Consider the following 14,199-nt stretch of genomic DNA (forward strand, 5'->3'; position numbering starts at 1 on the left):
CCTAGGTATTCAATTCTGCCAAGTGTTTTGAGCTAATCTGCCCGGCTATGATACTCTTCTCAGGGAAAACTTGTTGCAAACATGGTTGATTAACATCTTCCCGACCAACAATTAACTGTTGCGTTATTGAAATGCACAGTTTGGCGATCTCAGCAATCTGGCGTTCTCAGCTTCAGTCTGTAAAGCGATCGAGTGAGAACAGTTGTGTAGTTTTGCGGAGCCGCGGATGGAATGCATGTTGAAGTCTCCAGGAAGAAATCGCTGCCGTTGTACTTTTGCTGAAAACCTTGAAACCTGTTGCAAAGACGTTGTGGGCAAATCCCCAACAGCACAGTGGGGCAGGTTGTCTCACAAAACTGACAGACACGGTGCATCATTGTGACTGTACACGTGTGTGTACGCCAGTGTGTATTACTCTGCTCCTAGGGAGTGCTAGCAGGCCAACTGAAGACGGAAGGAAAAGCAGCACTGCTCTGCACCATATGCCAAATATGAGACTGCCTGCCAATTTGTGGGGGATACTGGCAAGTGCTAGCAAGGCTGAATTCTTGACAGAGGGAGATGAATAATTGAACATGTGCGAAGCGAAGTTCTGTTGGGATGGAGTAGGGTGCCTTTATACATGGAGAAAGGGAATGGAGACAGTCAGACCGTCTACAAGCAAAGCTCTCATTTAGATATTGATGTGGCTTTTTCTTTTCTTTTTTTGTAAACATGTCAAAAAGTTGCAGAGATTTTAGATGGACTTGAATGGATTTATGGAGAGATGTGAAAGAGGAAGAAAGCATAGCCCATTGGCATCTGTGTATTGTGATCATATGAAGCAAAACCAAAGCTAACATGTTAGTGTTACAGTCTCACTGAAAACACACAAAAATACATACATTTAAAAAAAACAAACACACACACACACGAGAAATTGTAACTTCATCAGTGTGTTTCGTGTTTTAATAATTTAGCAGACACACTACTGCCGAACAGCTCCAAGTATATTCAGCAGTTGAACAAACCTATAGGCTCTCATACTTTCCAGACCTCATTCCTTGTAAATTACTAATGGAGTGAAGGACCAGAAGAAAATATTTTATCTCATATGCTTAAGCTGTATACATTACAGCTTTGTACATCATTTCAAGGTTTCATGTTAAAAATGGGAACAAATTGCAATAAATTGTACTTTGGAAGACATTAAATAACAGCTGCGTTCAACAGCTGGTTTAGACTAAGTGTGAAAAATGCATCCTGGCAGGTTTCAAGAGGTGATTACATTTAGGATGTGAGCCCTGTACCGTATGTTGTGTCCTACTGTTTAATATGGCGCCATCATTATAGGAAGTATGTTGTCTGGGCATTTTTGTTTTTTGCACTGGGGGAGGTTCACATTTGATTTCAAATGATCCTTTAGGGAGATGTGACAACATAGATCTACCTTAGGCTTTTGTAATAAAGGCCTTTAGGCTGGTCCGTGCATTTTTGATTGGGGGAAAAATATGTATTCTCTAACGGGTTGATGAATGGTTAATGAAGGTTGCTGTAAAAGTTGCGCCTTGTCTTTCCAAAAGCTGCAACTTTTACTATTCTCCCATTCTTGTTTCTTTCTTTTTATTCTTTGTACAGATAGATAATATTAGTCATTGTGTGTGAGATGTCCTTAAAGCTGGAATGAAGTAACCAGTTGTATCTCAGAATATTCAGCTTTAAGGCTCTCCAAATTAAAATTGTAAGCCAGGAATGCAAATTTGAGCTTTGGCGATCAAATCTCACTAAGAAACCCCGCTTGAGGACACCAGGAGGGGAGACAACTGTGAGGAAAAACAACGGGAGACTCCATGGCTGTTTCTAGTCTATCTGTCACCAGGTGCCAGCGTCTGAATAAACATTGCCCACAATGACATTGCGTAAATGTGTGTAATGTGAATATTCAGTGTTCTGTAATTTCCCTGTGTTTCATTGAGTGAACACAAGAACAACATAAACATCACAACAAGCATTTGAAGATAATGATGAATCCCACTGCTTGAGGCAATGACAAGAGGTATAAGAAAGAAAACAAACTGTATTCTGGGTAAATGGTGCCGCCTGGATAATAGACAGAGACAAATGTGAGAGACTACGCAGTTGTGACAGCAAATTTTCTCCAATAGTAGCCTTACGTTCTGTATATGTCACTGTCCGGCTATTGCCTGTGACTTTCCATTAATCCTGAGAAATTGATCTGTTTTGTTCTCTTGTTTAACGGTGACTTTGCAATGCCACTTTTACTGAAACCTATTATGTTCTAATCATCGTCTCCTCTCTCTTTTCCCCATGTCCTTTTTCTTCCCTCTCTTTCTCTCTCGCTGACAGATACCACCCTGTCCAGTGAACGTGGTAAGTACTGCAGCCGCACGCTCCCGTGATTTTGAGCCATCTGTGCATGGACTCCGCCAGCGACAGAGCAGTGGCTGTTTGCGTTAATGTGGAAGGAACCATTCTCAGATTTTAGTCTCAGTGGGGGAGCGACGAGCCATAAACATCATTTGCATCACTGGGAAGCTATTCTCCATCACATTGCATGTCACAGCAAATGTTGAAACGAGGAGAGAAACATCAAGAGAAAGCAATTATGAAAGCAGCATCCTCAGACCCATGTGGCCTATCACACTTTGAATTTTGCATATTTTCCCTGCATGCATTTTGCCTCGACCTACTTAGTCAATTTACCCCCTTTTGACTCCAATAGTGCTCAATAAGGAGCATCTTTTTTACTTTGCGTCCTTCCAGCTATAGTGGAACTCATTTCCATGTAGGTGAAATAGAAGTGGATAGAAGTCCCCGCTGTGCCATTATTAATGTCTTCCTGTAAAATGTCTCGCCTCTTTATCAAATCGGCTGAATGTCTGAGTCTATCTGCAGTACTAGCTTTGTTTATATTTCATATAAATATATATGTGTGTGTGTGTGTGTGTGTGTGTGTGTGTGTGTGTGTGTGTGTGTGTGTGTGTGTGTGTGTGTGTGTGTGTGTGTGTGTGTGTGCTTTCTGGCATTATATCCAGTTTTGGGTCACCTGTGTCGGCCACTTGTCTTCCCTAACATTGCTTTCTATGCTCATTAGATGTTCCCGCTGTACATGTGTGAGTACAGCGCTAATACAAGAAGTCATCATGTCGCATTTGCTCTCCAGCGTATCGTTTATAACTTGAAAATGTTGAGCCAAAGCCGTGCAGTGACATCACGCGATATAGATACAACTACTGTGTCTGGTCTTTGAAACATCAAAGTGGCAGGAGGGAAGAGAACTTGCAAAGTTGTGGTTTTGATCAAGCACTTTAGGTTTATTTTTGTGTGCCTGGTTAACCTCTATTTGCTGGTGGAGGAGACGATGATATGAAGCACAGAGAAGATTGTGTGATCAATTTTTCATTGCCAAGCTAGCAACCGTGCGGTGCTTTTTTTTTTGTTTTGTTTTTCTTCTTCCCCCAATCCAGTTAGGCCTAAACAAAGAGCGGGGAATAAGAAGTCACAATGGGTAAAGATTTGTATTCGTTCTGAGCGTAATCCTTGATGCTGACCTCATCTCTGCCTCTCTTAACCGCCCTGCCGCTTTTACATTAAAACAAACGCACAGGTTCTTTCCTCTTCTGCACCAACACTTTTCTTTTCTGTACTGCTGAGTGGACGCATAATGTGAATGATAGTTCACAATGAAACACCCCCAAAAATAATAAGTAAAAGGGAAATAATGAATGGATTCCAAAGCAGCTGAGAGAGAGGAAGCAGTCTTAAGGCAAGGTCTGTGTGCCCTTGGAACCTTTATGAAGTGCAGTCAGCAGAAAGCCAGCCAGCAGATTGCTTATCACTCAGGAAAGAATACATCATTCAAACCATTCACTTGTGGTTTTCATATAGGTGTGATTTTGGATGAACACAAACACATAACATGCAACTGCGGTGCAAAGTCATACTTGAGCTCCATCCTTGTGCCTACCTGTGCTTAGCAATCTCGCCCTGTGTCGCTAGCAGGGGTGGGGCATGTTTTTAGTCATCTGATAGGCCTCTTCAACATCAAGTGCCTGCTCGCACATCCTCTTCTAACTTAATTGGCTGTACCTGAGGCGGGAGGGCAAGGTGTAATTGTGATAAAAGAAAACGCTGTGCTCGGCTGGTTTTAGTACCTTTATCTATAATCTCCAGATTGATTATGGTTTTTCTGCCAGCCGTGCAAATTGTTCATCCCAATAAACTGCACTAGAAGCCACCTTAACTCTGTCATGTCCAGAGCAAGATACATTTGTATAAGGTTAGAATATATAGTAATCTGGAACTTTCAAGTAATTTCTTTTAGAGGTGTGTGTGTGTGTGTGTGTGTGTGTGTGTGTGTGTGTGTGTGTGTGTGTGTGTGTGTGTGTGTGTGTGTGTGTGTGTGTGTGTTTTTTTTCAGGTATCAGGATTAAAAATATTACGTGAATCTGTTTTTCTTGGCCAAATACACAAGGCTATATTTCCCTGTTCGCCTTAAGAAATCAATGTTTTTCTTTTCTAAGGAGTTCAAATTAAATTTAAATTGAGAAGACTTGATTGTCTTTTTAAACAGAAAGCAACGTATTATTTTCCCTGTTTTGTTAAAGGATCAAAACAAAATCCAGATAGAACTGAATATGTGGACTTTAACTTTGCTGATTAGTGGATTTCTTTTCCCATGGGACAGAGCCAGGCTGCCTTTCAACCCATGTTTTCTGCAAAAAAGTTTCTTGTTAATTTAAAAACTGTATATTTTTATTCTTGGTCTCTGCAGATCATCCAGTTTACAAAATCAGACATTAGACATCAGTGACATTGGCCTAAAGACCCATCCGTAAGCTGCTAACCAGTTGGTAAGGAAAAAAGTGTATTCCACAAACACTTGGAGAGTGGAGACTAAAGATGTCACCTCTTGAACTGATAGCAAAACAGTGCTGCACCAAAAACCTCCTTGTGACTGCTATTGCTTGCTAGCAGATTTCCCTGGTTACCTGTTAGGGCTGGGTATCGTCACTGATTTCTAGAATCGATTCAGTTCCGATTCACAAGATCCCGAATCGATTCGATTCAATTTGAATAAGAATAACTTTATTTATCCCGAGGAAAATTCTTTTGTCATGTACATGCTCAAAGCAGCAGGAGAGACAGAGGAACAGATGATTAAGATATATAATATATACAATAAGAATAGTAATATACAGTAGTAGGATAGTGCAAGACATAGTATCAAATAACTCTATAATAAATAAAAAACTTAACTATCAGTGCAGGCGATTCTAGAAAGTGACAGTATTGTGCAATAGAATAAAGGGAGTAGCAGCGTATGATGGGGGGATGAAACAAATATTCAATAAGGGGAATTTTGCCTCTGAAAAATTTTGAATCTGGGAAATTTTGCCTCAAACAGTCAGAGATATTATAATTCAGATCATGCATCAGTACATTTCCATATTTTTATATCTATAAAAAGGAAGTTGACACTTGCTCAAAGGTGTGAGCATCACAGCAGATGCTTTTGTGTCAAAGTAACTGAGGATAAAACAGAAAAACATGAAGGTGATTTTCCTGGCCTGGGATTTTATAAAAATATTCTGCAGTACATCAAAAACGAAAGAAAACCATTAATCAACATATGAACATTACCTGATGCTGCTGAAGTAAAGCAGAGCAAAGTTACAGCGGTTTTATTAGAGACACAGCAACGTGTTTTGCAATTTTGCATAATTTTAAAAAGTTAAAATTTCTTCAGATGCCCATTGAACAGCAGAAATGAGGCTTTCTTTTTGGAAGTAAGTAAAAGGAAAAAACAGCGGCCGACAGCGCTGGTGGACTTGTGCGTAATAAGCAAGCGAATAATGTGGAAAACAGATTCTTAGATGGGAAACTGTTCCTGAAGTACACTGAGAGAGAGAGAGAGAGAGAGAGAGAGAGAGAGCTGTGCATGAAGGGTGATTTTATTGTGGTGGAAACAAAACGGCAAAAGTCAGAAGAAATTCATGACGATGTTTATGAGAAGCTTAGTTTGGATCTTCTTTTGCTGCTGGTTCAGTCAATATTGTTTGGAAAGAGATCAAACCTGCAGCTTTAGAATCAGCAAAAAGGGCGTAAACACAAAGCGCGGACCTGTCGGCTTTCAGCCCCGACCGTGTCAGTGCCGTCGGGTGAGAAATGGTAAATGGTAAATGGCCTGCATTTGTATAGCGCTTTTCTAGTCCCTAAGGACCCCAAAGCGCTTCACACTACATTCAGTCATTCACCCATTCACACACACATTCACACACTGGCGATGGCAAGCTACGTTGTAGCCACAGCCACCCTGGGGCGCACTGACAGAGGCGAGGCTGCCGGACACTGGCACCACCGGGCCCTCTGACCACCACCAGTAGGCAAACACGGGGTTAGTATCTTGCCCAAGGATATTTGGCATGCAGCCAGGAGGCAGCCTGGGATCGAACCACCGACCTTCTGATTAGTGGCTGACCTGCTCTGCCACCTGAGCTACAGCCACCCCACAAGGCACAGAAAGGCACATCTCACTGATTTCGATCCGTTGGCGGGTTCGCGACAGTTTATGTCTTTGTGCAGAATCCGTGTACCTGCTCTCATTTAGTGTTTTAGCTGTTTGGTGGTTGAAATTTCGTGAGGTTTAACCTGAGATTCTGCGGTGTCGGGCAAAAAAAATTTATATTAAAAAATCGATTCAGGATTTTAATGAATCGATATCACGTTATCCAAGCCAGAATCGATTTTAATCGATAAATCGATAATCAAAACCCACCCCTATTACCTGTAGCTTTCATGGAAGACACCGTCTTGTCTGCAAACACTTATTAATTAAATAATTAAGTAAAATTTGACAGCAGCCATCTTTAAAGTTGAAGTCGTGCATTGCTGCTTAAACCAACACGTTTCTGACTTACCTACTTTCAAGGTGAACAGTCTCCATTTCTGGTTTGCATCGCACTCTTCATAGTTTCACTACCACTTAGAGACTAGTTGGTAAGTCTTTGCATCATCAATCCAGACTAGGGGCGATAAGGGAAACCTGTGGGTGACTAAAACAAACACAAGAGGCTTTCGCTACAGCACTTTATACCTCATTGTGGTCAATTTCACATTTTGGGGAGTGTAGCTGTTTTCCCCTAGCAGCCGGTGATACCAGGGAGTCCTTGATCAGTCTCTAGGCCGACATGAATGGTGCTTTATCAACTGATTTCAAAATGACTGCCAGTGTCCACCAGCAACCACTCAAAACCAGTCAGCGGATACTTATTTTTCCCCTAGTGACTGGTGGTTGCCAGCCTGCCGCTAAGCTTGCGTGACTGGAGCCTCAGCAGATTTCAAAGAATAATTTCTAATTTGCTTCAAGCCAAACATTTTCTGATTGTCTGTCTCTAACAAGTCTGCCTTTTTAAAACCTGCCCTTATTTGGAAGAATGAAATGTGTATATCTTGCTTCTTTAGCATGCTTACTGTTCTTAAATTGTCTTCTAAAATACAGGTGAGATAAACTGGTATGTTACCTTTATTACCGTTTGTTTTAAAGCAGGTGAACAGTCTTTAAACCCTTCACGTTTGATGTGATCGAACCAAAAAGCAGAGAAAACCAAAGTGAAAAACATGGGTGGAAGAGCAGTTTATCACAGAGATCACTATCATCTTTTCAGCTAACCCTTGGGAAACAAGCAAGCCTAATTAATTCCCAAAGTTAAACAACAGTTTCTTCCTTTTTTAAAAATGGAAAGTCACTACATATGTATCTGATGTGCCTATTGAAGTCCTTTGTGTATAGTTTCCGTCTCTCCTTCATCCTTTTTCACTGGTTTTGAGTGGTGGTTGGGGCTGAAAGAGCACCTAATGGGCTGCGAAATGTCTCCAAAGCTAGAGCAACAACAGGAGCTAATGTCTCAAAGCTCTTCTGAAACATCACAAACAGTGAAGAACCCTGACAGTGCAGAGAAGAAAGGGGGGCATCCCTGGTTTCCTCTAATGTGTCAGAGAGGCCATTTTTGCCACTCTAATTGTAGTGAAGCTTTCTAGTGGCCTTGGCAAAATGGCGTAATTACCTACTGGAAAGGATTGGACTCCACTGTTGGCTGCACATTGTAGTGTCTCTTTTTGCCATGAAATGCAAGATCCCAGTTGTAGCTGCTCTGACATTTGCTAGTTCAATCTTGCAACCGTGTTTAGTAGGCGAAATTCAAGAGTCTGTTACCGACGGGCCGCTGTGAAATCCTACAGTGTGCTATTTAACCGAGACAGGATGGTTTACCTGCATGTAACCTGAGAGCCACTGCTTTGTAACCTAAGGGATGCAGTTTCACAACTTCCCTTATTTGCGTTAATTGGAACATGTGTTTATTTAAATGGAAGCATATTTAATGACATGCCGAGCTTGTACCGGTTTTATTGTATAAAAGACGTGATGTTAGAAAAGACCTTGATGCGTTATCCTAAGTAATAAATGCCTGTATCGAGGAGAAGCTTGGTTGAATGCAATTCTTGATCATTCACAAGTATTTTCTCTTAAATGTGGTGAAGCGTGCAGCCCCTTCTGCTGCTCTTCCCCCCTCAGTACCAATTAAAGCTGTTTTTCTGCAGCAGATCTTGAGCTGATGAAGACAGCCACTAAGAGCTCTTGAAGTAAAGTCACACAGGGCCTGTATGGCAGATGGTTTGTGCAAGAATATGTGCAAAGAGAGAAAGCAGCAGAGAAGGAAACAAACAAGCATAAAAATGGCAGCCTGTCTCCATCGAGAATTTCCTATTTTCTACCCAATTTAAGACATAGCATTTCCAAATTTTCAAACTTTTCCTCAAAACTGCTGTCAGACCTGCAGGAGTCCAGGGAAAACATAAGATCCCGTTCTATGGAGAATTGTTACACGCCATCTTCTAAAAACTATCGAGACAACTCAAGTATTTCTCAGTTGAAAAAAAAAAGAAAGAAAGAAAAGAAAAGAAAAAAGCAAGATAAAAAGAAAGTGCTGGGAGCTGCTTGATCTTGTGGCTTTGACCAGCTCTCCCAGCTGAATGGAAACTAGCTTTGCTCTGGCCTTTTGCTACAAAGGCGGAGACGGCAGAGACTCAAGGCACAGAGGACCTAATGGCTACAAGTCCGCCTTTCCCCACTGGATTACATGTTTCAAAAAGATAAGGCTTGATCAGTATTTTTATGGAGAAAAAGCCTCTTTTTGTGATGCAGATGAGAGAAGACAGGAAACTTGCTGGAACCAATGGGTCTAAGGCTATGTGCTGAGGTTTAGAGCACACAAAGCAGGAAAAATAGATCACACACACAATACTTTTCTCCAGGGTCAGACCACTTTACTGTGCAGTCTGTCTTTTTTTATAGCCACATGTGTTTGTGTTGTAAGAGCACATGATAAAATAGCCAGTGAACGTTGTCGCGCTTTTGCCATAGAATCATAGAACCTGCTCGCATCTGCGCCTCTGTTAATGTCTGCCGTCGCGTATACTTGACCAATTAGTTCACACTTCATTTTAACATCCAGTCTGAGACTAATGAAGCCACATTTCCTGGGGTTAATTATACCAACATTATGTGATATTATGGGGAACAGGAAATGGCAAAGCACGCTTTAATATCTCCCCCTTTCATCATCACCTCCCACTGTGGGAGACTTTCCCCTCTCCATCTCTCCCTCCACCCCTTTATCTGTCTCTTACGTCTTCTCTGCTTGGTACTTTTGAGGCACATCCCGCTTTTCTCTCGCTGAATAGCACAGTAGCATTAAGAGCCTGTGAGACAAGACTGGTCCGGGCAAATCCCTACGCAAATTAGAGTGGAGAAACCATTATTAAAGCCAATTGCCGATGCCTGCTACTAGAAGTTAGGTTACGCTGTTTCTTGAAATAAAAGGCGAGCAGTTTTTATTCCCTCCTCGCCCCACCTTTTTCTGTTTCCCCCTCCCTGGCAGAGTGGCACGGTGGAACTGTGTCATTCAAGTTCTGGCTTGGAATTATAATGTGTTACGGAGCTGACATTCGGATGAAGCCTGGACCTCAAAGAGGCATGCTCGTGATTGGCACCCAGGCTTGCGCAAAGAGCATTAGGTTTTTCGTTTCGGAAAAAATAAAAGTCCTAATATTTTGCTACGCATTTTACCTCAGACACTCAGGTTCGGAGACACACACAAAATACTCGAGTTTGCTTTCATGTGACGTATATTGAGGTGATTGCTGTGGCTGGCTTTTAACTCTTGCATTTGGTACTTTTCTCTGTCAAACGGGTATTTCAGCGAGAACGATTTGCCTGTCAATCACAACTGTATCTCAGTATTCCTTACTTTTCTGCTCTGAGGATGCATTGAATCTGCACACGCGGGTGTTGCAAATGAGTGCGCATGCCGCGTTCATGCTTGTGGGTTTCTGTGAGGGTGCACGTGTCTGGGTTAGATAGGGTGTGCATGTGTGTATACATGCCAGGAATTTTATAAGTACTAATCTGTCACTTCTATAAGATTTCTGCTGGAGCTGACTTCATGCAGAGAATGTCAACATGCCAGCTGACAGAACCTGCTGAGTTCCTGTTTCCTTGACGTTTATTGTAGCTGCACTTCCCTCTATGTTACCAAATTACTTTAATCGACCTTAACTTGACACGTTAATATCATTTCAATTCTTTTTTTGCTCTCTTCCGCACTGCTTTACTGGATTTTTTAACCCCCATTTAGTGGCAAATTTGGTATGTAGAGCACATCCAGTCTCACTGGGCCCTTTTCCATTAACGACATAACGTTGTCGTGTAATTATTGCTCATCTGCACTTGAAAGTAGACGCCATTTAAAGCGATAGAATTCATCAGTAATGTTGCCACAGTTAAGCACATTACACTTTTGTTAACGTGAATAAATGCTTTTAGTGTACTAATCTTACTAAATGTTTAATCTATCCATTTTGTTACAATAGAACGGCCACCACAGAGAAGATGTTCCTTTTTTTAATCTTGAGGGTGTAGACACTGAAATAGCTCCAGGACTACAATGTACTGGAATGCAAAGTATTACCACTTCTCTTCTTTTTTTTTTTAAACAGAGACAGAGCAAGAACTGTGAAACACTCTGTAAAGTATTCTCCCTGGAAAAGAAAAATGAAACTGGTGTTTTCTCTGAAGTATGAAGAGGCGTCTGTTTTTTCTCACCTATGACAAATTCAAATTTCCTTTGCTCCCTTGTCACATAACTGTCAAGATCACTGTGCTCTTACAGTTTTCTCCCTGATCATCCAAAAGAGCACATTTACTATCCAGCTGTGAGCCAGGCACTCGAGTAGTAAATGGCCATTGACATTTTAAGCATAGATGAATTAGGCCCAAACATCAGCTTCTATTGTTTCTGCTTCTCATAGATCCCCATTGGCCATTCTTTTAAAACCATCCCTGGATGGAGCAGTCTGTTCAGGAGGAGGCAGGGAGCTGTGTGACACAAAATGCATTTTTTTGTGATGAGCACTTGTGTAATGTTGTTGTATTTAAGTCACCATCTTGCTATTTAGCCCCAGTCTGTGTGTGTCTGGTGGAACTCTGTGAATGCCAGTGCAACTTTTATGATGTTCACACTGATGCAATTGCATCAGATGCCTTGACAGCTGCGAGATGGGTTATCATGCAATTGAATTTTAATTATTTTCAATTATGATTTTGGCTCCCCACAATTAAATGAGCATGATTGAGTGATATTTAAAATGGGTGTTCTGCCATTAGATTGCAAAGGAAAAGCAGGGTGCTTGCATGTGTCAATCACAACCGTTCCCTACAGTGACCAGCTTGAAATTTCCTGGGCTAGTCTAGACGGGTAACATTATGTTAAACAAAACTGAAATGTCTGGAAGAGCAGAAGGTTAGGGGTTGTGCCGTTATCATCGGTGTTTGGCTACAACTGTAGCTTGCCTCCACCAGTCTGTGAATGTGAGAGTGAATGAATAGTGGCATTGTAAAGCGCTTTGGGTACCTTGAAAAGCGCTATATAAATCCAATCCATTATTATTATTTGGAAATCCTTCAAGTTTAGGCCGAATGATGTTAACTAAGAAGAAATCAAATGCAAATAGTGCTGCAGATTTGTCTCTGTGCTGCAAAGCTATAAAGCTAACGTACTCTAACATATGAAAATACACCACAAGCTGCAGCATAATTAATGCATGAAGGCCAAGAAAAACACTGCAACAATTGCTAAAGCAAATCATCCAAAATCAACTCAGAAGTACATAACAGTGAGCTCTGTGTATCCATCTAGTGCATAAAGCTGCTCTTAAACCAGAGCAGTCGCCTTCCATTTGGACAAAGATAAGTGTCCACCAAGCATCGTGACTACTGATGGTTTTTGGGAAATGGTAATGGACAAATAACACGTTGGGCACTTTACTTGCGGGTACTGGGAATGCAGTGAAAGACGTATTAAACCTGATTCTTTGATCCCCATGATAGAACAGAGAAAACCCGACTCAGAAGTGGTCAAAACATTTAGAATTCTTTATTCAATCATCTTCCGGAAGTGAGAGCCCTGCACAGACCAAAGGCAGATGCAGAATCTCTAACATTAGAAGCTAAAAATGTGTTATTTTGGTACTTTACACGTCACACACAGCCTCGATACAAACAACTCCTTATATGTTACTAGTTCCTCTTTTTTCTGTCTGGTTTCCTGTTTTTATTTATATGCTTGTACAGCTCTACACTAACTTCCTGTTTTTCAGTCTGGCTGAGCACTTAATTTGTGAGTCAAAAGTGGCCTTGCTTTACACGCCTTTATTATTAAAATACACAAAACAATATATCTTTAGAAAATGAGCACTAAGAATATATGTTTATTCCATAACAGACGTTACATTTGCCTCTAAGTGATGTGCTTAGATCAGGTGAATATACACACACACATAATTATTTGTACGTGAAGATGATTTGATTAACAGGAATGTACAGTAACAGTCTAAAAGTGAATCATATGTCCCGTGGATTTAATTCCTTTTAAGTTTTGGTATCATTTTTCTTTCATCATTTATATTTTTCATGCTTCTATTATGAGATGCGCCCATTTAGGTGACTAGTGGGACCAATTTTGTTTTGATGCAAACATTTGTACAATAGCAGGAATGTAGCAGCGTATGGATGTTAAAGCAGTGTTATGTTTATGTGACAGTGCAACAAAAACACTTTTGTCACTAAAACCAGAGAACAGTGATAACACATCATTCTGATCTCAATATTGATCAGAATCCTTGTACAGCCCTTTCATGCAGTTCTGCAAAATATGGTGATGCCACCCTTAGATTGACTTCTAACATCACACCTGATCTGAACTCTAGTGCCAGCATTAGGTCAAAACGTGTAAGTCGGGTAAAACTTTCCACATACATTGGCTTATGATCCAATACATCCAAAAATAATATTACCATCATTTTATGTTTATGTTTTATGCTAACACTGTTGCCTGTGATGATGAAACATCAGTACTAGTGTTTGTGAAATAGGTATAACTCTGGGTTGTGATATGTAAAAAGGCGCCACATATTTCCCAGGAAAAGAAGAAAATTATTTGCCAACCGCAGCCACCATAGAGTGTGCGATATAAAAGAGAGATGTTACAAGCTGTGGATTATTTTTAAAAGCCTTGGTGTAAGTATTTCAGTCAGTGCCATCAGGGTTTATTGAAATGTCAAGAGTGGCGGATCTGATGCCAAAAATACTGCACTACCATAGACTCGTAATTCACAAGTTAGCCACATCCTTAAATTATTAAACTAGCAAGTGAAATGAAACCATAAACCCCATTAGGAGGTACTGGAGTCAAGAGGCAACATACATAAAGTTGTAATGTGCTCGATTTTATTTTTTCTACTTTTACCTTGCACACTAAATTGCACTAATCAGTAACAGAGCCATGTGGTGGTTTCTTCTGTGTAAATGTTGTCTCTGTTTGCAATTCAATACTGCAACTCTACACTGGGTAGTTATTGTCAATAAAGGACTCGAGGTAAAGGGACAAGGTGGGAATTGAAAACTAGAAATTGCCCTGAATCGAAGAGAATTTCTTTAGAAATAAACAAACAAAAACACAAACTCCAAAAGAGAATCGGTGTGAGCTGAGAAAGACACTAAACAAGTAGGCCAGCTTTTATCGATGAAAGGCCCGGGTGAGATGCATTAGCTGATGGCTCTCCCGGGTCGGCTAATTCTCC

At 40.9% G+C, this 14,199-nt stretch overlaps 1 protein-coding gene across 2 annotated transcripts in view; it reads left to right on the plus strand.

Annotated features, from left to right (window-relative positions):
* The window catches only part of cdh4 (cadherin 4, type 1, R-cadherin (retinal)), a 208,581-nt gene that overhangs the window by 81,558 nt on the left and 112,824 nt on the right, over positions 1-14,199 (plus strand). For both annotated transcript variants that reach the window (XM_005746424.1, XM_005746425.1), the window contains exon 3: positions 2,347-2,370. In XM_005746424.1, the coding sequence (XP_005746481.1) occupies positions 2,347-2,370 (24 nt within the window). The remainder of the gene's footprint in view (positions 1-2,346; positions 2,371-14,199) is intronic.

The sequence above is a fragment of the Pundamilia nyererei genome, unplaced genomic scaffold (assembly GCF_000239375.1).
Source record: "Pundamilia nyererei isolate P.nyererei 1_Seehausen unplaced genomic scaffold, PunNye1.0 scaffold00178, whole genome shotgun sequence".
NCBI classification, from domain to species: Eukaryota; Metazoa; Chordata; class Actinopteri; order Cichliformes; family Cichlidae; genus Pundamilia; species Pundamilia nyererei.